The sequence below is a fragment of the Tachysurus fulvidraco genome, chromosome 1 (genome assembly GCF_022655615.1).
Source record: "Tachysurus fulvidraco isolate hzauxx_2018 chromosome 1, HZAU_PFXX_2.0, whole genome shotgun sequence".
Lineage (NCBI taxonomy): Eukaryota > Metazoa > Chordata > Actinopteri > Siluriformes > Bagridae > Tachysurus > Tachysurus fulvidraco.
In genome coordinates this window covers 15,624,663-15,646,613 of record NC_062518.1, presented here as the reverse complement: position 1 = coordinate 15,646,613, position 21,951 = coordinate 15,624,663, and the positions used below count along the sequence as shown (strand labels likewise).

The 21,951-nt window shown below is 45.7% G+C and overlaps 2 protein-coding genes across 5 annotated transcripts in view; both read right to left on the bottom strand.

Annotated features, from left to right (window-relative positions):
- Nucleotides 1–4,758: 4,758 nt before the first annotated feature.
- Nucleotides 4,759–14,225, bottom strand: pdcd4b (programmed cell death 4b). 2 transcript variants are annotated; one of them, XM_027168665.2, is made up of 12 exons: nucleotides 14,070–14,224; nucleotides 13,489–13,579; nucleotides 12,232–12,534; nucleotides 9,974–10,068; nucleotides 9,300–9,413; nucleotides 8,630–8,851; nucleotides 7,942–8,039; nucleotides 6,750–6,867; nucleotides 6,508–6,615; nucleotides 6,189–6,299; nucleotides 5,891–6,030; nucleotides 4,759–5,620 (listed from the first exon to the last, which is right to left on the bottom strand). In XM_027168665.2, the coding sequence occupies exons 2-12, from the start codon at nucleotides 13,532–13,534 to the stop codon at nucleotides 5,560–5,562; spliced, it is 1,416 nt and encodes a 471-aa protein (XP_027024466.1). In that variant the 5' UTR covers nucleotides 13,535–13,579; nucleotides 14,070–14,224; the 3' UTR covers nucleotides 4,759–5,559. The 2 variants fall into 2 exon arrangements, with proteins under 2 accessions (XP_027024466.1, XP_047656219.1); XM_047800263.1 differs by lacking the exon at nucleotides 9,300–9,413 and having other exon boundaries at nucleotides 14,070–14,225.
- Nucleotides 14,226–15,408: 1,183 nt separating this feature from the next.
- Nucleotides 15,409–21,951, bottom strand: part of rbm20 (RNA binding motif protein 20) — a 39,601-nt gene continuing 33,058 nt past the window's right edge. For all 3 annotated transcript variants that reach the window (XM_047801145.1, XM_047801148.1, XM_047801139.1), the window contains 7 exons: nucleotides 20,909–20,988; nucleotides 20,172–20,634; nucleotides 19,921–20,019; nucleotides 19,248–19,794; nucleotides 18,569–18,682; nucleotides 17,858–17,979; nucleotides 15,409–16,061 (listed from right to left, as the gene is read on the bottom strand). In XM_047801145.1, coding sequence (XP_047657101.1) covers nucleotides 16,002–16,061; nucleotides 17,858–17,979; nucleotides 18,569–18,682; nucleotides 19,248–19,794; nucleotides 19,921–20,019; nucleotides 20,172–20,634; nucleotides 20,909–20,988 — 1,485 coding nt within the window. In that variant the 3' untranslated portion in view covers nucleotides 15,409–16,001. The remainder of the gene's footprint in view (nucleotides 16,062–17,857; nucleotides 17,980–18,568; nucleotides 18,683–19,247; nucleotides 19,795–19,920; nucleotides 20,020–20,171; nucleotides 20,635–20,908; nucleotides 20,989–21,951) is intronic.

Below are 21,951 nucleotides of genomic sequence, written 5' to 3'. Positions count from 1 at the left end.
TTTTGTTTTCCTATAAAGGTTTTGCAAGCTTATTCAGTATTCACTGTTAAATATCTCAATTCTGAATCATCTATTGATACCTAGTACAACATTTGGTGTTTATTTGTGTTCAGTTCCGACACCGAATGTATTTCAAGTGTTTCGTTTTTTAAAATGGCTGTTTTTTTGTTTAGGCGTTTGTTGTTCAAGAAGAAATAATAATGATACGTTTTGTGTGTCACATTTTTTTTTATCATTTACACACTGTCTCGTGTAATAATGTAACATTAACTTGCCAACAATAATTTAGGTTTAAACTCTCAAACTATCTAATGTAACCAAGTGACAGGCAGATAGACTATTGGGTGAAATAAAAGAATTCATCACTCTATTATTCCACACATTTCCGAAATAAATTCTATCCAGCCTCACACCACTTACCCTGTTCTCAGAGACCTTAAGTACAGTTTAATGTCTGTGTTCCCACTTCTCCTTACATCCATCAGATCAAACAAATATTTTTTTTGCCAATACTGCAATTGTTAAGTTGTAAGGCTCCTTCCCATTATGGTCAACTGTAAAATTAGTGGTGCAGTTCAAATCCCCTCCAATAATTAGACAATTATAATTAAACGTTCAATTCCATCGTTATGAATGAAGGCAGTACATTAGAGACAACGACTCTGGTAGTTGAGTAACTTAAGATGGGAAACGAGAACAAAATCTCCGTTTAACGAGCAATTATCTAGAGTTTCGTCTTGGGCAAGCATCACCACTGTCTTGTTCATGCTGCATGACGAAGTAATGTTGTTAGATCCTACCACTGCCATTAACACATAATCCACAGTTGTACCTGGCGCAGGTACACAGCATGGCGATCCCTCCTCGGGAAGAGACGCCGTCGCAAAAATAGGAAAGCCTGTGGACCAGACAGCATTTTAAACTAATTTTTAAACACACAGATTGTGTGTGTAGGTCACTGCCTTGAGATCCAGGATCAAGGAGACATTAGCCCATATTTAAAAATGGAGATAAATTAAACCCCAGAACTATCGGGGCAGGTGTGTGAAGATTAGTCTGAGGAAAGTTTTTTGCATCATCATAAACGCCAGAATTATAGACTTTCTGATTGAGCACAGCATCTTAAGCAAAAGTTAAATTGGATTCCTTTCTCAAGTTCTTCGCGTCTGACCATATTTATATGCTACAGAGCCTTATTGACAAATGCATACATAAAAGTGACAAAGATTTTTGCATGTTTTGTTGACTTCCAAAGAGCGTCACAAGGGAATATCCTTAAAATTAATTCAAAGTTTCACTGGGGGAAATGTTATGATGCTCACATCAATGTACACAAATATCAAATGCTCCATTAAAATTGGCACAAAAACAAAGTTGTCTCCTTCTGTTGTTACAAAGCCCTGAACTACAGAACTAAGTGTGGAAGGAGCCTCCTCTGAGAAAGAGAAATACATCATTTATTTGACAGAACTGACCAAATATCAAACAAAACTCAAACCTATGGACAAGCCACAGTGACCGACCCGACACTGATGAAGACTCTGAGTAAATACAGATTGAGTGAACACACTGGCTGGCAGAAGAGCAGGTCTGATACAAACAGACCTTGGGCTGTAGAGAGGACAGAATGTGCTCACACTGTGACCTCAGAGCTTTAGAGACAGAGCTGCATCTCCAAACACAATGCAACAAATATAAAGTCATCGGGGGACATCATCTCTGGGTTTCAGGGCTGGAGTAACGTAGAGAAGCTGCCTGTGCTGCTGGGAGGAAAGCAACATGGGGAACAACCAAACATGGGGAAGGGAGAGGGAGAGGACACACACACAGATGCAGATATAGAGAGAGAGAGACAGAGATGCAGATAGAGAGAGAGAGAGAGAGATGGACTGTGTTGAGGTGGACAGATCAATACATGCTGTCCTGTCACTACATGAGGACTCAGACAGACTAATGAGGTTTTTTCCGCTTGCAAACATGCCACAATGTACACCAGGTGGCAGCACCTAAGCGCGATTCGTTTTCAGAACACACCGGAGAGGAAACGCGGCTCGGCGCCATAACAACCGAGACCGGGGTCCGTGTCGCTGCTCCTCAGTAAAGAGAGACGAAGATTTGGGATTCGGGGAAGAAACTGATCCAGCAGGTAATCTTACAAACTGTCTGTTTCATTCGCCATGGAGGTTTACGGATTTTACATAGTCAACAACAAGAACAATATTAATAAGCTAATAACGGTACGGCTTATCCACTAAATAACAGATAGCGATCAGAGTGTCGATACCTGCAGTTGATATTAACGCCATTTTACTTCAGATTTAAAGTAAAAATAAAAGGTTAAACCTTGTAAAAGTCCCAGGTCGTTTAGTGTCGCGTGATAAATCGTTTATTTCTCCAGCAGCGCGATGTCGCCGTGTCGGTACCGAGAGTACACGATATACCGAGAGAGAGAGAGCGCGCGAGTACACGATATACAGAGTGTGAAATACAGACGAGCTTTTCTACCCCTGAGGTGACACACTGTACCACAGACAACCACTAAAATAAAACCTGCTGCTTTCTTTGACCACAGGGTTTATAGAGAAGATTCACAATGCCTGAAGTCAAGTCAGTGTTCAGAGAGGTTTTGCCTAAACAAGGTAAGCCAATGTTTTTATTTCACCTCCTACTATAATGATGTCTTTATAATCCCTCATTCTCACGTCACCTAAAGTACTCATCCATATGAAATACATCTAAAATCTACACTCCTGACACAGGAGTCATGTTCCCACACTAGGCTAGTAGTCCGGCTATAACGCACAATATTCGGAAAGTGTATACCGTGAATTACTGTGTTTGCCTGTAGGTCAGCTGGCGATGGAGGACGTCCCGGTGCTGATCCTCTGCAAACCCAAGCTGCTGCCTCTGAAGTCGGTGACTCTGGAGAAGCTGGAGAAGATGCAGCAGGAGGCACAGGAGCTCGTCAGGCGGCAGGAAGCGGCAGATGGGGAGCAGCGGGAGCGCGCACAGTAGGCCTTCAGCACCAGGAACCGATTTGTCCTCGTGTAGCATTGATGACTGAACTTAAACACACACACTATAACGTCCCCCCGACAGACACACACTTATTTACACAAGAAATCACCTACTGTATTTATGAAAATTCTGTATTGTTATCCTTGTATTCTCAAATATATAATGTAAATAAAAATGTTCCTGAAATTTTATACAAAACAGCTCATTCTAATGCTGATCAGCACAAACTGTCAAATCTGGGCGTTTTCTATTAAAAGGTGTAAAAAAAAACAAAACACCACATTCAAGCTGCTAAATAAAACCAAGAAAAAGGAAAACAATCCAGTGAATCGGACTTCATCTCGGAGCTCTTTACTCTTTTATAGAGTTTTGTGAGCTTCACAGAGGAGCCACTAGGGCACAGATTCCCGATGCTCATGTGTTCAACACGTGCCCTGCCTTCCACAGATAGAACAAAACCTTTATCGGTGTGAACAATAAAGGCAGGGTCTCCGATTTTTGAAAGCCAATGTTGACATTTGAAATCACCAAAACAAACACACCCCTAACCCAAATAGGTCCCACCCCTGTATCGATAGCGCCGCCCACACATACGTAACCCAGGCAACTAATGGAAAGAAATGTGTCTCATAGCTGAAGGGAAGAACAATACGATTGTAGATAAACAAACAAGCAAAAATGACACACAAGCATAATCATGTAAAGGACAAAGGCATATATTAGTTCTGTGTAACAAAGCAAAACCAACGTTACTCACCTATCGAGAAGGAAAAAAGCGCCTCGGCGTCTTAAGTAAAGTCGGCCACATACTCACAGATTGGAGTTTCCCCAAGTCAATAACTCCTGAGCTAAACGCTGTTACTACACAAAACACGGTTGTAGCTGCCTCTCTACATTACTACGATAGAAAAGAGGTGTTATTTGTGTAGTAACAGCGTTTAGCTCAGGAGTTATTGACTCAGGAAACTCCAACCTGTGAATATGTGGCCAACTTCCTGCTCCTTCAGTTCTCTCCAGCGCTGGAAAGCTGATCCTATATTAACACGTCCTACTTCTTGTCCTTATCGTAAGCCTTTCTTCTCTTTCTTTGTTTTTATCCTCCATGTCGATGTTAAAACCGCTTTCTGCTAATGTCACACATGCGCACTGAACACTCTCTCCGCCCATAATGACAAGACATGCCCCTTTCTGCCTATTGGCTACACGTTCGTTTTGATTTTTGTTTATTATTCGGCCTGACAGTTTTCTGAAGCATTTCTCAAAAATCGGAGACCCCACCTTTAAGTATATAATGCAGTACACAAAGTGCTCCCCTGTAGGCTGAGTGGCTCTCGTGTCCCAGACCGTAATTAGCCGATTCCTTTACAGAGCAATAAACTGTTCAGTCAATAAACGTCTCGTTTCTTTTTTCATTCAGATCAAAACGAGTGCTCGCTTTACTCGTACTGATAAACACAAGTGTCGGTAATAAACATTCTTGAAACCTTTTTTATTTTTCAATATAGCTCGAATGCTTGTTTTATGACCTGATGTCATACTTCTCATCTTAAGTCAAACAGTAAAAAGAGCTTCAGTTATCCATCTACAGAACTCAAAAACAAAAAGGAGTCAAAATAGTTTGTCTTTGAAACACACACACACACGCTGGTCTTGAGCATTCCCGGGATTTGAACTCGTAACCTTCCGGGAACTAAAACTCAACAGGTCAACAGAGTCTTAATAAATCGACACAAACACGGATTGTTACTTTAAGCTTAAGTTTATTTGGTAACCATTTTCAACAAAGAGCGAGGACATTTGGTAAATACGCCCACGTCGGTGTTCGGAACATAGAAAAATAACGCTTTGACACCGTGTGTGTGAAATAATCAGATTTGTTCACATTTCTCTGAATTGCCAGTTTGGCATCGGGTGCGTCCTGTATCAGAGTCTTTGTTTGACCGAGCAGGGAAACAAAAGACACACAAGGAATAGTTGAGGCAGATTGAAAAAGAAAAATGGGGGGGGGGGGGGGGGGGGGAGAAACAGATGACAACAAAAGGCCTCCTGAACACAAACCAAAATCAACTCCATTGCCACCGCTAAGTAAAGACAATCAGAACTTCCAGAACAAACAGATTACACAGTTTGGGTAAATGAAGACAACTGGCTCAAAATTCTCCTGCTAACTGGATCTTCAGGGAAATTTGCTGAGTGGCAGTGAACCCAGAAATACAAAACCTGGAATGACTCATTTAAAAGTGTGGCACTTGTTCAGGATTTTAGCGTGTGTGTGTGTGTGCGAGTGAGAGAGAGAGAGAGAGAGAGAGAGAGAGAGAGAAAGACAGAGAGAAATGGAGAGAAATGCGTTCTTCCGTTAGCCGTGTTCCATTGCGTAAGCTCTAAGCTCTTGTCAGGAGGAGATATAAACCTAAACCTGTTTTATACGCACACGTGTGCGGTTTTAACATTTCTGGGGCAAATGGTTCTTGGGCAACGCTTCTCTGTTCTTTTCTCTCGCTGCGGCGCTACTTTTCCTCCGACGCGGCGGACGCGGCAGACTCAGTAGGTGTCGGGTTTGAGGAGTCCGCCGTCTCCTTCGCTGACGAACCTCTTCCTTCCTCTGGGGAAGAAGTAAAATCAGTGCGTTAGCGTACCGTACAGGACGAATGGGAGAGTTTCTGTACAATGTTCGACTGCTCCATTTCAGTTTATACAGAACGCCGACGGCAAAGTTTTCCAATACCGACCGCATGAAGTGAATAGTGAAGAGGAAGCTGCTCTAATTAACAACCGGTTATCGTCGCGGGAATGACCTGGGCTACTCGTTTAGTTGGCTTAAGCAATACGAGCTTCTTAAGCACTCAGCTTCTTCCAGTCACTGCATACTTACCGACATGGACACAGGTCACGGAGTTTCTTGTCGATGACTCCGACCCCAAAACTCTTGTCCACAAAGTGCTCCAGTACGGCGTAAGCGCACGGTACGTCGATGTTGATGTCTGCTATATCCATATAGACCCTCTCATAACCCTGTTGGGGTAAAAAAAAAAAAAAAACAGGAATGGTCACAGTGAGATAAGGCTACAGGAATAAATAAAAAGCGTCTCCTGTGGAGAAGACGGTTCTGCTCGTGCTCTTTAGTAGGCAGCTGCGGGAGAACACGACCGTGACCGCCGGGGGCGTCGTACCCGTCTCATTTGGTCCAGGGTGATGACGGTGGAGTCGAAGAGAGATTTGAGCAGCTTCAGGATCGCTTGGAGGGCCGTGTCTCCTTTGGATTCCAAAACCATCACTATTGCCTACGAGAGGATGAGACGGAGCGAGTGGGTTTATTTATAGCATGAACAGCTAACGATGAATTTAGCCAAGTCCCTTTTTTCTGGTGACGGCCTTCAGGGTACAAAAGAATCTGGCTGGAATCATCCGGGGGGGGTGTGTGTGTGTGTGTGTGTGTGTGTGTGTGTGTGTTTCTGTACCACCGCCACAGATAAATACATGACGACTTACCTCATAGACAAACTCGTGATGGAAGTGCGGTACCTCAAGCTCCCTTAAACAGCGCTCGGCCTCGGCCGTGTCTCCCGACAGCACGTACTCCTTCAGCAGCAGGTTCACCTGAGCAGGAGCAACACACACACACACACACACACCGTACAGTCAGAGCTCGTTCTGCTCTACGGTACAAACTCCACAACCAATGATCATCGACGTGAAATTTTATTGGATAAAAGGTCAGGTCAGGACCTGACCTCTTTGATGAGTTGATTGACAGGTCTCTGGCCTCCCCCCGAGCCCCAGAGGTTGTCGATCTTGAGTCCTGACTCCTTGTTCATCTTCAGCAGTACGGCGGCGCGGTCCAGTGCGGCCCTGTTGGTCAGAACACGCAGCAGTCAATCACACGTGTAACGCTAACAAACACCAGTATTCAGTCGGTGAACTAAACAGATTTATTAAAACAGTAAAGCTTTTTGTTTAATAACAAAGGCAAATGTACCATGTGACCTACATATTAAAGCAGCAAACAATCCAAGGGGCAAGTTTAGGTATTTAAATGTGTAAATATATAACGATTAAACACAGCGAGGTTTCCGTTAACTGGTTTAGTTATCATCAACGTAGCGCACAGAGCTGTGGATTCTGAACACACCACAGCATGTTAGTCATCTGCCTCCATGTTTGTTCAACTCTGTTGCACATTTCTGACCTCATAAAAAAATAAAAATAAAAAAAGCCATTCTAAATTGGATTTCCTGCTCCCCCCCGTCATTTACACGGTGGACAAACAAGTGCAGAAGCTGCTTTACCACCAGAGTCTGGACTGAAAGCTTGCTGCTTGAAGAGTAAACAGACCAAATCCTAAATCCTGTTTAGAGCTTAAACGAGACGACAGACGGACGCTTTAATGTCGCGCGGCGTCGTCTGTTACAGGGGATAATTTGGGGGAAAACGTTTTTACTTGGTGCAACAAACACTGCAAAATATTAGCTATTAATTAGTGATGTGTAAAATAACCAACAACCAAATAAGTAAATAGAAAGTAAGTAAGTAAGTAAGTAAGTAAGTAAGTAAGTAAATAAATAAAAAGGTGACCGTTTAAATCAAGGTTAGTTTGTCTTTCCCTCTGTTTCTCGTTTCGGGATCAAAAGGTCGTAGGGGTCGAGATCCGATTGTTGAAAATACTGTGTGTGTGTAGTGTGTGTAGTGCACAGCTCTTCTCATCCAGTAGAAACAAAGCCGAAGAACAAGTCTGTTAAAGAGAAGAAACCGCGGTTGTCGTCGCACCGTGTTCTAAAATCGGGTCTATAAACACTAATCTGGATGTGTTTGCTACACAAGCGAGTTGCTGAGGGGAATTTGTACGTTACAGCTGAACCGTCTGCGCTGGAGTTTAGTTTATTACTGAAAGCGTGAGCGGCGGCCGCGTGCAGGACGAACACGAACCTGGCATGCTCGCAGTCCACTCTCCCTTTGTAGCCGTCAATGTAGCTCTTGGAGAGAATCTGATCTGCTACAGCTCTGGCAATGAACTGACCAACCAGCTGCAAGAAGACAGAAAACAAATATTAATTAGAGAATGAGCCTTAAAACAAAATGTTGGGGGGGGGGGGGGGCGCGAGGAGAAGAGAGACCACGACAAAAAAGTGACACAGGTAGAGGAACATTTTAATGAGGCTCATTTCAGAGGCTAAGAAAGTGTTCAAAATATTCTGTGTCCAACATCTGGAACTCGTGCAAAGCTCCACCCAACAATAAATCCACAAAATCCGATGTTCGGTATCCATCAGGTGTTGGTTATTTAGAACGTTCTTAAAAACGCAACAGGAGGCGAAGCTGTGAGCTTCATCTGATCTGGTCTGAAGTGGGAGGGGAAAGAAAATGTTTACTACTGTAAAGGTCCGGTCCCGTAAAGCAGAACAGAAACCGTCAGACAGGATGATACACGGTCATGTGACTCGTGCACGAGATCTGACTCGATGTGACACTAACAGCGGTGTGATCTGTGACGACGTTACAGTGGACACAGTGACAATGTCTCCGTCTGCATTGAGATGGAGTGTGTACACGTGGTGCAGTTTACATGAAGGTGGTGCGTAGCTATGATGTGTGCGTGTCGTGGCTGAATACGGACCTGCGGTGCTGTAGGGGTGTCCAGCACCAGCTCGGGCAGCTCTTTCAGCAGCTTGTGGAAGGAGGCTTCGATGTCAGAACGGCTGAGGACTCGGCCGCACAGACGCGACAGCAGGAAGGACGTGAGCTCTCTCTGACTTGCCTTCGCCTCCAACGCCAGCGACACGGCCAGGAACGGGACTTCGCTGCACAAGGAGCCGAGATTCAACTCCCCCAGTAACTCCTACATAAGGAGAGCGAGAGAGAAAGAGTGTGTGCGTGTGTGTGAGCCACACGACCTCGAGCCACAAAGTAACACTTACAGCAGGCAGGATATAGATTTAGGCTTCATTTCATGTAAAACTAGTATTTTTTTTGCCCAAGCAGGAAAAGATAAAGCGCTGATATGAAATGTACGACATTTAAAAACATCCAGTTTTATCTCTTTCGTTGGGGTACAAACAAAAACAAATAAATCTACCCCCCGAGCTCATAAGTGCAGTATAAACGCTTGAAGGTACAGGAGACGGACAGACGGTTGACTGGTCGCCCAGGCTTACATTCAGAAGTAAGTGCAGGATTACGCAGCCAACTGCTTAAGCAAAGGATTTTTTTATTTATTTATTTTCTAACAGCTTAAAGATGAGGCAACTTCGACGTTTGCAGAAATAAGCGCTCCCTTTTTCCCGTACCGCTACTTCGTTGGTGTCTCCGTGCTCAAAGTACTCCTGGACAATGGGCGTGACGGTCTGAGTGAAGTTGTCGTCGTCCAGAGGCGGAACCACCGTCTCGTACACACAGTTCTCCTGTACGAGACACACAGGTGTGTATATAAATATATAAAACACACACACACACACTCCGTCACACCTAAAGAATAGTAGATGAAGCCTGACTCGAGCAGAAAGACGAGTTTCTTTACCTACACTGGACTAAAGGTTACTTTGGTAACTTGGCTGCTTGGTGCTTGGCTTAAGCTACACCGCTAGACATTATACACGACATCATTCGCTTGAACTTAAACAGTCAGTAAAGCTGGATACGTTTCACCCCTTCAGACTTTAGTAAGTAAAGAGTGGCCGATGTGACCAGTGGCCCGTCGCTGCGGTATCAGGGACATAAAACACTTCAGCACGTGATGCTGCAGAAATTAAGAGGTCTTCTGGACGGCAACCGCAACTACGCGTCCTCTCGGTTGTGTTCTATTCCTTAATTATTCGTGTTTGTCGTTTTATTTCCATTAGCTAAAAGGTTTAGGTAAAGCAGTAAAACGCTGCTTCAGTGTCACGTCTGTTGTGTGTGTGTGTGTGTGAGTTTCAGACTGACATCAGGCTGGACCACCCCTGAGATGGGACAAACCCGCTACCTGATCTTCGTCGTAATTGGGGTCCCGGACGTCGACCTGCTCTTCATCGTACACCTCTCCTGGTGTTCCCCAAACACCTTTACCACCAGCACCACCTAAACACACACACACACACACGTCAGAATCTACTGCAGCAGAAATATATCGCTGCACTCTGCACATGCTGTTCCTGCCTCTGCTGTTCATGCTGCACGAACGCGCGCGTGCACACACACACACTTTCTCCTACAGAGAAAACATGAGTGTGTGTGAAGGCCCACGCATACACCAACCACAAAACACTGTACCTGCTGGCCTTAAGTACACACACACACAAAGCATATTTGCATGAATACAGAAAGAGATCAAAACAAGGCGTCTTCCGCTCTCTCTCTCCCACACACACACACACACACACACACGTCTCAGTTGTTTATTCAAGCAGTGAGTTCAGATTAAAACTGAATTTGTGTAATATGTGAAACACCTAAATCACTTCAGCCAGTACACACAGTTTGAAAGCGTGTGTGTGTGTGTGTGTGTGTGTGTGTGTGTGTGAGAGAGATACACAACTTTTTTTTTCTACTCTTCCCACTGGACAGAATTACACAACACATTGCCTTATTGGCTGACCCTGTTATGCAAGCGGGAGGGAGAGAGAGAGAGAGAGAGAGAGAGAGAGAGAGCAAGAGAAAGAGAGGGACAGAGAGAGAGAGAGAGAGAGAAAGTGAGCGAGAGAGAGGATTTGAAGCATAGATTACTCCATCCTCCACAGTCCCTCCTACACCTCCATCAGATATTCAGTATAATCGATGCCGCAGCTTCACCCTCCACATTCTGCTTCTAGTTTTATCTCCAGCAGCAGCCAGAGTCTGTACACAACGCCGGGTGTTAATCTCCTTCTCTAACGGAGTCGCGCTTATCTCCGAATCGACCCTCTGGTGTCTCGCGCTACAGCGTTCGCTCCTGTCTAAAATGCCTGGAGCCTCGGCAGCGCTCTGAGGGACTACTTACACCCTGACGTTCACCGCAACAGAGCAGCTCTAACACAGACATCCGAGCGTTTGTAGTGAACAAACCGGAATGTTCCGTCTAAACACTTCCCGAAAACATCTTCACTTCCTAAAACCCTTCAAGTCGCCCGTTCTTCAGGATTTACTCCGACCTAAACGCTGCTGAGATCGCGAGGACGTCCTCCTGCGCTTAAGTTGTGTTCGTTAGTGATGTAAATGTGCAGCCAGGTCCCTGTAACAGTCTCCAACGTACACACAGACACATCAACTTCAGCTGCAGAACGCAGATAAGGAAGTGACTGCAGCTTGCGACACACTTGCTATTTGTGGCTGTGCACCGGTTCTGGCTCAGCAGACACGCACAGAAACGGCAGGTCTTTATATATAGCTGAAGCACATTCTTACTGAAGGCTCAGTACAGAGGGACGAAGAAGTGCAAATCACAGGGTTTTAGAAATGTCGGAAAAACAACATTAATTCGGCTCTTACGAGTCTGCTGGCTACAAACTCGAGCCACAGAACGGGCCTCGTAACTGCGACGCGGAGGCGTCGGACAAGCTCAGGCATCTTCAGGGTGTGTGTGTGTGTAAACATTCAGGAAAATCAGCTACTGGTGCGGCTACAGGCGGCTTAAACGCCTTAGCAACAAGGATACATCACTGTTTCTCGTCACAGCCAAAGATTAATTTAATCGCAACGTAGGAGTCAATGTGGTCTCTAGCCGAGAGAGAGAGAGAGAGAGAGAGAGAAAGAGACCTCGACACTCTTAGGTAACTAAATCAATACGCAGTTATTGTACAAACTTCCACCTCATAACTTCAGCACTTATTCTCATTAAGAACCCAAATAAAGAACAAAACCTTTAGAGGAATATTTATCCTGACTCGACAGTAAATGGTCAGAATTAAATCGGCTGACGTCACGTCGTACTCCATATCAGATTGGTCACGTTTTAGCCTTGAAGGTACACAAAACAAGAGACACGAAACACGGTAGTGAAAAGGAAACGAAGCCCGTGTGCACACACCGAGGACAGGGAGGACTCACACAGAGCACAAACCTCACCTTCTTATGCCACGCTACACCTTTATCTGACATACAGCGAGGGCGAGAGTTCGAAAGCTGATCAAATAAAACGGAATCAGCATCTGTCGTTTTCTCGTTCATCACGTATGACGCCGTAATATAACACTGATAAGACTTATCTGTGTTCAGTACAGACTGTGCCTAAACATGATGAGCCATGAGGAGGAAGGTTTCTCACACCTTTCTTTGGCAGGCCCCTCCCTTTGCCCAGGCGTGACCTGCGGTCCAGCACTTTGCCTTTGGGGCTGGAGGGGGGTGCAGCGGAGCGAGAGGCGTCTCCGTTCTCGCTCAGCGAATCTCCCCGGCCCGAGTCTCTGGACGAGTTCTTGCGTAGGCGCCGCTTGGCCTTGGCCTTCAGCCGAGCCTCGTGCACCGTCCCGGTTGGTGCAGGAACCCAGTTTCCGCTGATTTCATCGTTGGCTCCAGAGACGAGTCCGCGCTCCTCGTTCCCCGACTGATACGAGTCGCTCAGTTCTTCCGATTCTGCACAGAGACACACCAAACCCTTTCGGTTGGACATCTTATTTATCATACACGTTACACAGACACAGTAGCTCCTCCCACGGTTACGTCACTGCACACCCACTCAAGCCACACCACGTGTCACTCACCTTTCTATATTTACTGTGTGTTTAAATGCAAAGTTTACAAAAGTGTAAAGCTCGTGTACAACTGATTATTACTTCAGTATTAATGTGATAAGTCTTATGGCTCTAGTTCATATCTATGTTGAAGCGTCTGACCCGAAATGTGTGTGTCTGTGTAGCTATGTGTATGGTGTGTATATATGTGGTGTATGTGCATGTATGCATGCATGCGTGTGTGTGTGTGTGTATGGGGAGGGTGTGGCACGTGTATGGGGTGTGTGCGCATGTGTGTGTATATAGTGTATATATATATATAGTGTGTATGTACTGTATATAGTGTGTGTGTGTGTGTATGTACTTTATATAGTGTGTGTATAGTGTATGTATGTACTGTATATAGTGTATGTTTAGTGTGTATGTGTATATAGTGCATGTGTGTATATATATATATAGTGTGTGTGTATGAACTGTATATAGTGTGTGTATAGTGTGTGTGTTATCGCTGTTATCAGATTTACTTGTGTTTCCGGTACAGAAATGAGACCAAACTGAATATTTCCGTAAATATAAAATCACGTGTAAGTGAATAAAACGTTAATTGATTCCCAGAACATTTATTTGTACAATTTTTTACACTCCAACACCTTTTACTTTAATTTCAATTCAGACACGAAGTTAAAACGTTGTTTTCACGTCTAAAAGCCGCACAAACATACTCAAACTAAACACAGCGTCCGTTGCCCATGAAGTGCACTACACGCGCACGGTCACGCGCACGTTCACTTCCTATCTAGGGCACTAGATTAGGGCACAACGAGCCCAATAAGTTGGGTATTAAAGCCACACTTACCCACGGGATTGGTGTTCAGCCAGGTCTCACAATCGGCTGCCATCATGTCAAATACACGGTGCAGGCAACAAACAGCTCACTTTACAAAAACCTAAAGTGGGAATTAAAACTTCAGTCATTTGTCTGCGTTCGAGCTTTTTACGTGCCCCAACGTGCCCACGTCTCTTCTCACGATACACACACGCATCACTTCATTTAAATCATTTCATCTTATTTTAATTTACAAAACAATTCAGTGGTATAAAATCTACAAGGACGCTTCACGCTGCTGCTGCAACCGATTCGCTTGTTGTTGTGTTTACACGAGCAGTAAGAGGCCTGCGTCTAATCCGAGTCGCACTCTAACACTAGGGCACTAGGAACAAAGTGAACGTCATTACGTGAGCGACCTAAGGAGTTCCCCTAGCTAGGGATCATGCTGGGATGTGGAGCACAACCCCAAACAAACCTGCGTCAGCTCCATTTAACAGTCGATTCGGTTCTTTTCTAAACAAGCGCGTGATCATACGGTGCATAAACCGCACTCGATGCATCTAAAAGCAAAATATGGGCCGAATTCTGCTTAAAAAATAAAACATTACCTCTCTCAGCGTTTCGCTTTCCGAAGCCTAACGCAGCCTTTCTGTGTGCAGACGTTATATGTCCGCTCTGCCCAGCAACTCAGGGACACAGAAACACCCTTAAAGCCTTCTTATTGGTCAGTTTATTTTAAAGTCCGGACAAATGCAACCAATGGGAAGCATGTGCTGAAGGGGGCGGGCGGTTACGGCTTCTCGTGGTTTCTAAACCTTCTCTGTGCCACCTGGCGGTCCGCATTGGGAATTACAGCCGCGACATGACGTCATTGCTTCTGATTTTGTGTCTCTGCAGTTTTACAATCCCCTTTAATTGGGTGCGAAAAGTCTCAATCAAAATAGTATATTTCCTTATTTAAAGATTTATAGTTTATATAATTAGAGTTTAGAAAAAAAGGTGTAAAAATAAAAATGTGGAAAATGACATCTCTAAAGGAAGTAACAATATATATATATATATATATAATAGAATTACTATGGAATATTTTAAGAGTATAAATAACGTAGAAGTAAAATAACAGTAATCGATTTTAGATGATTTTAGATGGTATGAATCAACGACGATAATAAAAGAAAAAAAGACAAACACACACAAATGCCACATAAAGTATTTCTCCAAAAGTTTATTGAAGAATTTGCATTGAAACGTCTACGTAAACAACCATCCCAACACCCCCGTGTCTCATGAGCGGGACAACGATAACAAATGTACAAAACATGCGGAAGACAAAACGCTTCCACAACCCCCCCCCCCCCCCCCACTGCAAATTACTATCACACACACGGTTCACTTGATTCTGTCCACAGCTTCGTCCAGCCTGGAGAAACAGCAAACATGGTCCGGTTCAAGTAACACTACAGCTCAGAAAGCCTTACACGCAGCATGGATGGAAAAGTCCTGGTATCCTGGAGTCTTGGTTACCTGTGTGTGTTTATTATAAATAAAATACTTTGCATTACTAACATAAATGAGAGTCATTGCTCATTGACCTGGGGGCAGTCGTGGCCTAATGGTTAGAGAGTCTGATTCGTAACCCAAAGGTTGTGGGTTCGAGTCTCGGGTCGGCCACGACTGAGGTGCCCTTGAGCAAGGCACCGAACCCCCCGACTGCTCCACGGGCGCCGCAGCATAAATGGCTGCCCACTGCTCCGGGTGTGTGTTCACGGTGTGTGTGTGTGGTATACACACACACACACTTCCTATAATAGTGTGTGTTCACGGTGTGTGTGTGTTCACTGCTGTGTGTGCGCACTTTGGATGGGTTAAATGCAGAGAAAAAATTCTGAGTATGGGTCAATTCTGAGTATTGGCCGTATGTCACGTCGTTGTCACTTTTTTTAAAAGATCACACCCGGTTTTCCACCATCGCTTATGGTGCGAAGGTGACGGAGAATCGACCGCTTCTTAACTTACACATTACAACAATTTACACATTGGAGATCAGGCTCTGGTCTGTGAACTGTGTTTCTCCAGCAGCGCTTCACTCAGGTTCGGTGCTGTTTCCAACCAAATGTTTTATACGGAATTCAGAAAAATCAGAAAAAAAGAGCCAGTAAGTTTAAAAAAAAAAAAGATGAATGATGTCGCTCTTCTTCAGCAGGTGACGGAAACGTGCTCGGTTTCTGAAATCAGGTTTAAAAAGTGCCGGAAGCCTCGTCGCTCGTCTTCGGCGGTTTAATTGAATTGTGACGGCATCGGGGCGATATTTGCTTTAAATGTGCGGTACGTTGCTCCACGGCGCTTCTTCGGCAGTAAATCACGTGCGAATAGGTAATAAGACGGATCTCCGATGTGCAGAACGTCTCCCTGTGTTTGTATTGTCACGTGTGTGTGTTTTTAACGTGCAGGACGACTGCACGGCCCAGCGTTGTTCTCTCATACACACATCCTTTCTCTGCCCTCTCTGGCCTGGTTCGGTTCTCCGCGTCGTCTCGTTTTCACTCTGCGTCTGAACGGAAGTGCAGGAGACTTTCCTCGGCCAGCTGAGACAGGTACTTCTGCGCTCACACACACACACACACACACACACACACACACACACACACACACACACACACACACACACACGACAAGAACACAATTAGAGAAAGTGTACACGAATACAAATGCATTACAGGTTATACACACCAAGTCCCCAAGTCCTAGTGGAGGTGAGGTCACACTGAGCTTAACAGTTTCTTTGACCACTTTTTCTTCACCACCTTGCATCCACCTGCCAGCTACAGGATGACAGGATGAATCTAACAGAGGTGGAGACAGTAACTCCACTTCTTTACTACACACCGAGGTTGATTAACTTCCTATAATAGTGTGACACTGACAGTATTACTCTCTCGTTCTCTTTCTTTCACACTCCTGACTTCACAGGGCTGTGAGTGACAGAGCAGCTGTGAATGCCTGCTGTGTGTGTGTGTGTGTGTGTGTGTGTGTGTGTGTGTGTGTGTGTGTGTGTGTGTGTGTGTGTGAGAGAGAGAAGCAGTAATAGAGGTGTGTCTGAGAGGGACTAATGGGCAACTCGATCCTTTCCACACGCCCAGACAGCCCCGGTTGCCCTTCACGCACTAATGGTTTCTAAAGGCCACGGCGTTACAAACACACACATTCTCACACTAATTATTCCATTAGTGAACTCCTCTGTGTGCTATGTGTTTACATCCCTTTGGTGTTCGGTCAGCAAAGACACTGCGACACTGTCAGCAATTACGGTCTGAAAGAAATATAAAGGCCGACGAAGGCTATTGGGCTTTACGGGATATATAAAGAATTCCCTGAATAACTGGAGGGTTTTTTTTTTTAATGTATACACACACTATGTATGTATGTATTTATGTAGCTGTGTCTGTGTGTGTGTGTGTGTGTATATATATATATACACACAGCTACATAAATACATCATTCATTCATTTTCTCCCACTTATCCGAACTACCTCAGGTCACGGGGAGCCTGTGTCTATCTCAGGCGTCATTGGGCATCGAGGCAGGATACACCCTGGACGGAGTGCCAACCCATCACAGGGCGCACACACACTCTCATTCACTCACACTCACACACTACGGACAATTTACCAGAGATGCCAATCAACCTACCATGCATGTCTTTGGACCGGGGGAGGAAACCGGAGTACCCGGAGGAAACCCCCGAGGCACGGGGAGAACATGCAAACTCCACACACACAAGGCGGAGGTGGGAATCGAACCCCCGACCCTGGAGGTGTGAGGCGAACGTGCTAACCACATTAATAAGTATGACGATGACTGTGAGAACAAACGGACGACGGTATTATCTGGAAATTCGATCAACTAAAACAAATATATCGGCCATTTTTTTACTCTGTGGAGTTTCTTTAATCATATTACACACATGTGTATTTAGTCAGGGCTTTTTATTTCATATGCACACTCCCCGGCGAGTCGTCCCCTGGAGTCCTGTTTTAGCCCTGTGAGCTGGTCTTGTCATGACTAATAACGCTGTGGTGTATTGATGTGCTGGGTAATGAAATGTGTCTCGGAGCGCCAGCTCTCGGTATCTCGGCATGCCATTTCTGTTATCAGCCTACTTATCTTACACAGCTGACACCGAGCCATTTGGACGTGTGTGCTTGTTTGTGTGTGGTGCAGATGGTGAGTATTAATCAATTGACCTTTGTCTTTTAGATATGGTCAGCTCTATTTGGCGCCTGTGTGTCTGAGATTTGGCGGATTTCGCCGTCCACTAAACTTTATCCAGACAGAGAGGCTGAATCGTGTGTGGTTGTCCGGGGTTACGGTGCTTGTGTACGGTTTGTGTGCAGACCTGCAGGTTGCGGTAGTGAACGGTGCTCCGGCAGTGTGTGGTCTTGGCCATGTCCTCACTGGTGTAGAAAAGGCTGCAGAGTTTGCAGTAGAAGCCTGTGCTGGGGACGATGAACTCCACACCTAAACACACACACACACACACACACACACACACACACACACACACACACACACACACACACACACACAGATAAAGGAAATTGTTTATTACAGTCACATCTACACACACACACACACACACACAGATAAAGGAATTGTTAATTACAGTCACATCTACACACACACACACACACACACACACACACACACACACACACACACACACACACACAGATAAAGGAATTGTTAATTACAGTCACATCTACACACACACACACACACACAGAGATAAAGTCAGTGGAGTTTTTGTACCACAGGTGTCTTTAGATTACTGAGTATAAGCATACCTCAGGTTGGGTGTTTGTATTGTCACGTGTGTGTGTGTGTGTGTGTGTGTGGTTTCCATGGTGATGAACCTGCAACCGATCGGTTTGATGTCCAGTCGTGTTTCATTCTAGTTTTTTCTGCCTATGTACAGAGTTGTGCCTGAGGCATCGTACCGTGTCCAGGCTTCAGCCTAGTTAGCTTCTCTGCTGCGTCGTGCAATGCTAATATTTTCTATAAGGCTATAATTAACAAGTCCAAACATCCGCTCTGAGTGTGGAGTTACCTAATGGGATGCTGTGTTCACTGATGATCTTCTCCTGTTCTTGTGAAGGCGACAGAGCTTTGATGCCAATCCCCTGTGGCGAACTCGCAGGCTGCGAGCTCTGAGGAACCGTCTCTGCAATTTACGGAAATAAAACCACATTAGACGCTTTACAGATTAGTAATCTGATCAGATTTCCTGTTTTCTTTTACGCTACCGGGTCCAGAGCCGATCGCTCAAGTCGCTATTTCATGTTCAGAGGACAGGAAAGACTAACTGCCATTTACAGTCCGGAGTCAAGGCGATTAGAGCCTCGAATTGTCGCCTCGCCTTTTAGATTTAATAATAATAATAATAATAACGATACACGACTCAAAATAAACAGAGGCGGTAACTAAAGTACAGGAGGCATGACTGCGCTGTGGTCTATTTAAATAAGGCTCAAACCATGAGCCAAGAGTTAAAGTTAGCGAGTTATATACAGAAACGCTAGCTAGCTGCTTCATCTCTGTCGTGAGGCCGAGGGGGCAAATAATTTGTCTGATGGGATTTGTTTTAAAAACACGGGTGGAGATTCGTGTCTTACGCAGTCATACAGTTTAAAGTGCTTGCCGTACACTCATCTACACTCATGTTCATGGTGTCTGTTAGTTTCTTCTGCGTGCTTTGTGTGTGTGTGTGTGTGTGTGTGTCAGCGCACCTCTTTTTGGGTTCTCGTCCACATGGTGCGTCTCTGTCTTCTCGGTCTCGGCCGTCCTGCCCCTGTCACAGACAGTGTGTGTGTCTGTGGTTTTTTCTGTCTCACATATGCTCTTGATGGTCGTGAGCGCCGTGGCGACGTGAGTCTCGGCGACGTCGGTCACGCTTGTCGGTGGTACGCACGGCTCTGCCGTCTCCTCCGGTGCGCTTTTAAACTCTGGAGAGTGGAAGATGGAGACGTGAGAGGGCGGAGCTTCGGGGCAGTCCGGCTGAACAGACCTTAAAGTTTCTTCTGTTGCAGCGTCCGGTGTCGACAAGTCCTGTTTGTCCACCTTTGCCGGCGTAGGCTCCTTCTTTTCCATGCGCTCCACATCTTCCTTCGCCTCTTCCTCACATTCTTCCTCACGTTCCTCCTCTTGCAGCTCGGGGAGATCGGGCTCGATGATGGAGTCATCTTCTTCTCCCACCTCATCAACTGTCACCAGCTCCTCCATGCTGTTAGGGTACCAGCACTCACCCTCGGTGTCCTCCCCACTTGCACACTCCACCTGGGGATGAGAGAGAGAGAGACAGAGAGAGACAGAGAGAGAAAACAGGATGTCTGATTAGTCTTGGACATGATGATGGGTTCCAGTTCCTTGTTGTGTGTTATGCCACACCAGGAGTAAAGTTACCTCACTCTCTCTGTCTCGCTCGCCCTCGCTCGGCTCTGTAGGTTTGCTGCTGTGCGGAGACGATGATCTCTCTTTGGCTTTGTGCTCTGTAGACTCTTTCTGTGGACCACGCACACACACACACACACACACACACACACACACACACACACACACACACACACACACACACACAACATTCTCAGTCTTTTCCATGTTTACTTTGACAAGCTATTCAGCTATATTGTGTACACGATGTACTGTAAGCATACGTGATCGTTTGCCTCTCTATCCTCCCTCTCGTGCCTCCTGCTCGTCCTCCTGCTTCGTCCGTCCTCCGGGAGCTCGGATTCTGAACGTCTGCTCCTGTGATGATCTGCGCCTCCGTCTCGCCTCTTGAACTTGGCCTCGTGTCTCTGGTGCTGAGACACGCGTGGCAGCTTTTCCTTCTTATAGAAGTCGTCGGCGGGATGATGGGAGGAGAAATAGCGGTCCCTGCTGCGCTCGTCTGGCAGTTTAAGGTAGGACTTCCTGCGCTCGTCATCGCCGTTTCGCCACTCGTCTCTCTCGCGCTGCGTCCAGTCCCACGACCCTCGCCGTGGACCGACGCCGTTCATCCAGGGCGTCGCCTGGGGGCTGTGAGTGGAGCTGCATGATGTGAAACTGGGGCTGTGTGAAGGCGGAGTCAGGGAGCGAGTGATGGGGCTGCGTGAACGTGCACGCTCCGGTGGATATCTATTAAAACAAACACTAGGGATAAATACAAACACTAGTCACTGGACATCTTGTCAATCTGATACGTCTCTACTGTACGTTGGAGAAATAAAATCTTAAAAGTATGTAACAAAAAAAAGTCTCCCTTTTAGGGTCTGTATTCATAAGGAATTCATTTTGATCTGTATTTCGATGGAAAGAAACAAATTGTTTTTTATAAGAATATTAAAAGGAGCTTGAGAAAAGATTTCTCAATAAAAAAATAATGACGCAATTTGTGTTTCTCTCTCTTTACCTGTCCATGTCATGCAGCTCCTCTCTCTCCCTCTGAGAGTTGATGTCCTGGATGATGGACTCCACGTCTTTACCAGGTTTCTGTGCTCACACACATAAGGATACCACTGTATGTAAAAGGTGTCCTTTATATATATACAGTATGTGTGTGTGCGTGTGTGTGTGCGTGTGTGTGCGTGTGTGTGTGCGTGTGTGTGTGCGTGTGTGTGCGTGTGTGTGTGCGTGTGTGTGCGTGTGTGTGCGTGTGTGTGCGTCTGAGCGTGTGAGTGCGTGTGTGCGTGTGTGTGTGTGTGCGCGTGTGTGTGCATGTGTGCGTGTGCGTGTGTGTGCGTGTGTGTGCGTGTGTGCGCGTGTGTGCGTCTGAGCGTGTGAGTGCATGTGAGTGTGTGTGTGTGTGTGTGTGCGTGTGTGCGTGTGTGCGTGTGTGCGTGTGTGTGTGTGTGTGTGTGTGTGCGCGTGTGTGAGTGTGTGTGTGTGTTTGTGTGATTGTGTGTGCGTGTGTGTGTGTGATTGAGTGTGTGTGAGTGTGTGTGTGTGTGTGCGTGTGAGTGTGTGTTTGTGTGTGTGTGCGTGTGTGTGTGCGTGTGTGTGCGCGTGAGTGTGTGTGTGTGCGTGTGTCTTTGTGTGTGTGTGTGTGTGTGCGTGCGTGAGTGTGAGTGTGTGAGTGTGTACGCGTGCGTGCGTGCGTGCGTGAGTGTGAGTGTGTGAGTGTGTACGCGTGCGTGCGTGCGTGTGTGCGTGTGAGTGTGTGTGTGTACGCGTGCGTGCGTGTGTGCGTGTGTGTGTGTGTGCGTGTGTGTGTGTACGCGTGCGTGCGTGTGTGTGTGAGTGTGTGTGCGTGTGCGCGTGTGTGTGTGTGCGCATGTGTGTGTGTGTGTGTGCATGTGTATGTGTGCGTGTCTGTGTGTGTGTCTGTGTGTGTATTAGTTATTTTGTGTAGTTATTTGAATGAATTTGTGATTAATAGCTAGCAAATAATTTATTACTACTAAGGAAATAATGAATTCTGTACCACTTCTACTAGGAATAATAATAATAATAATA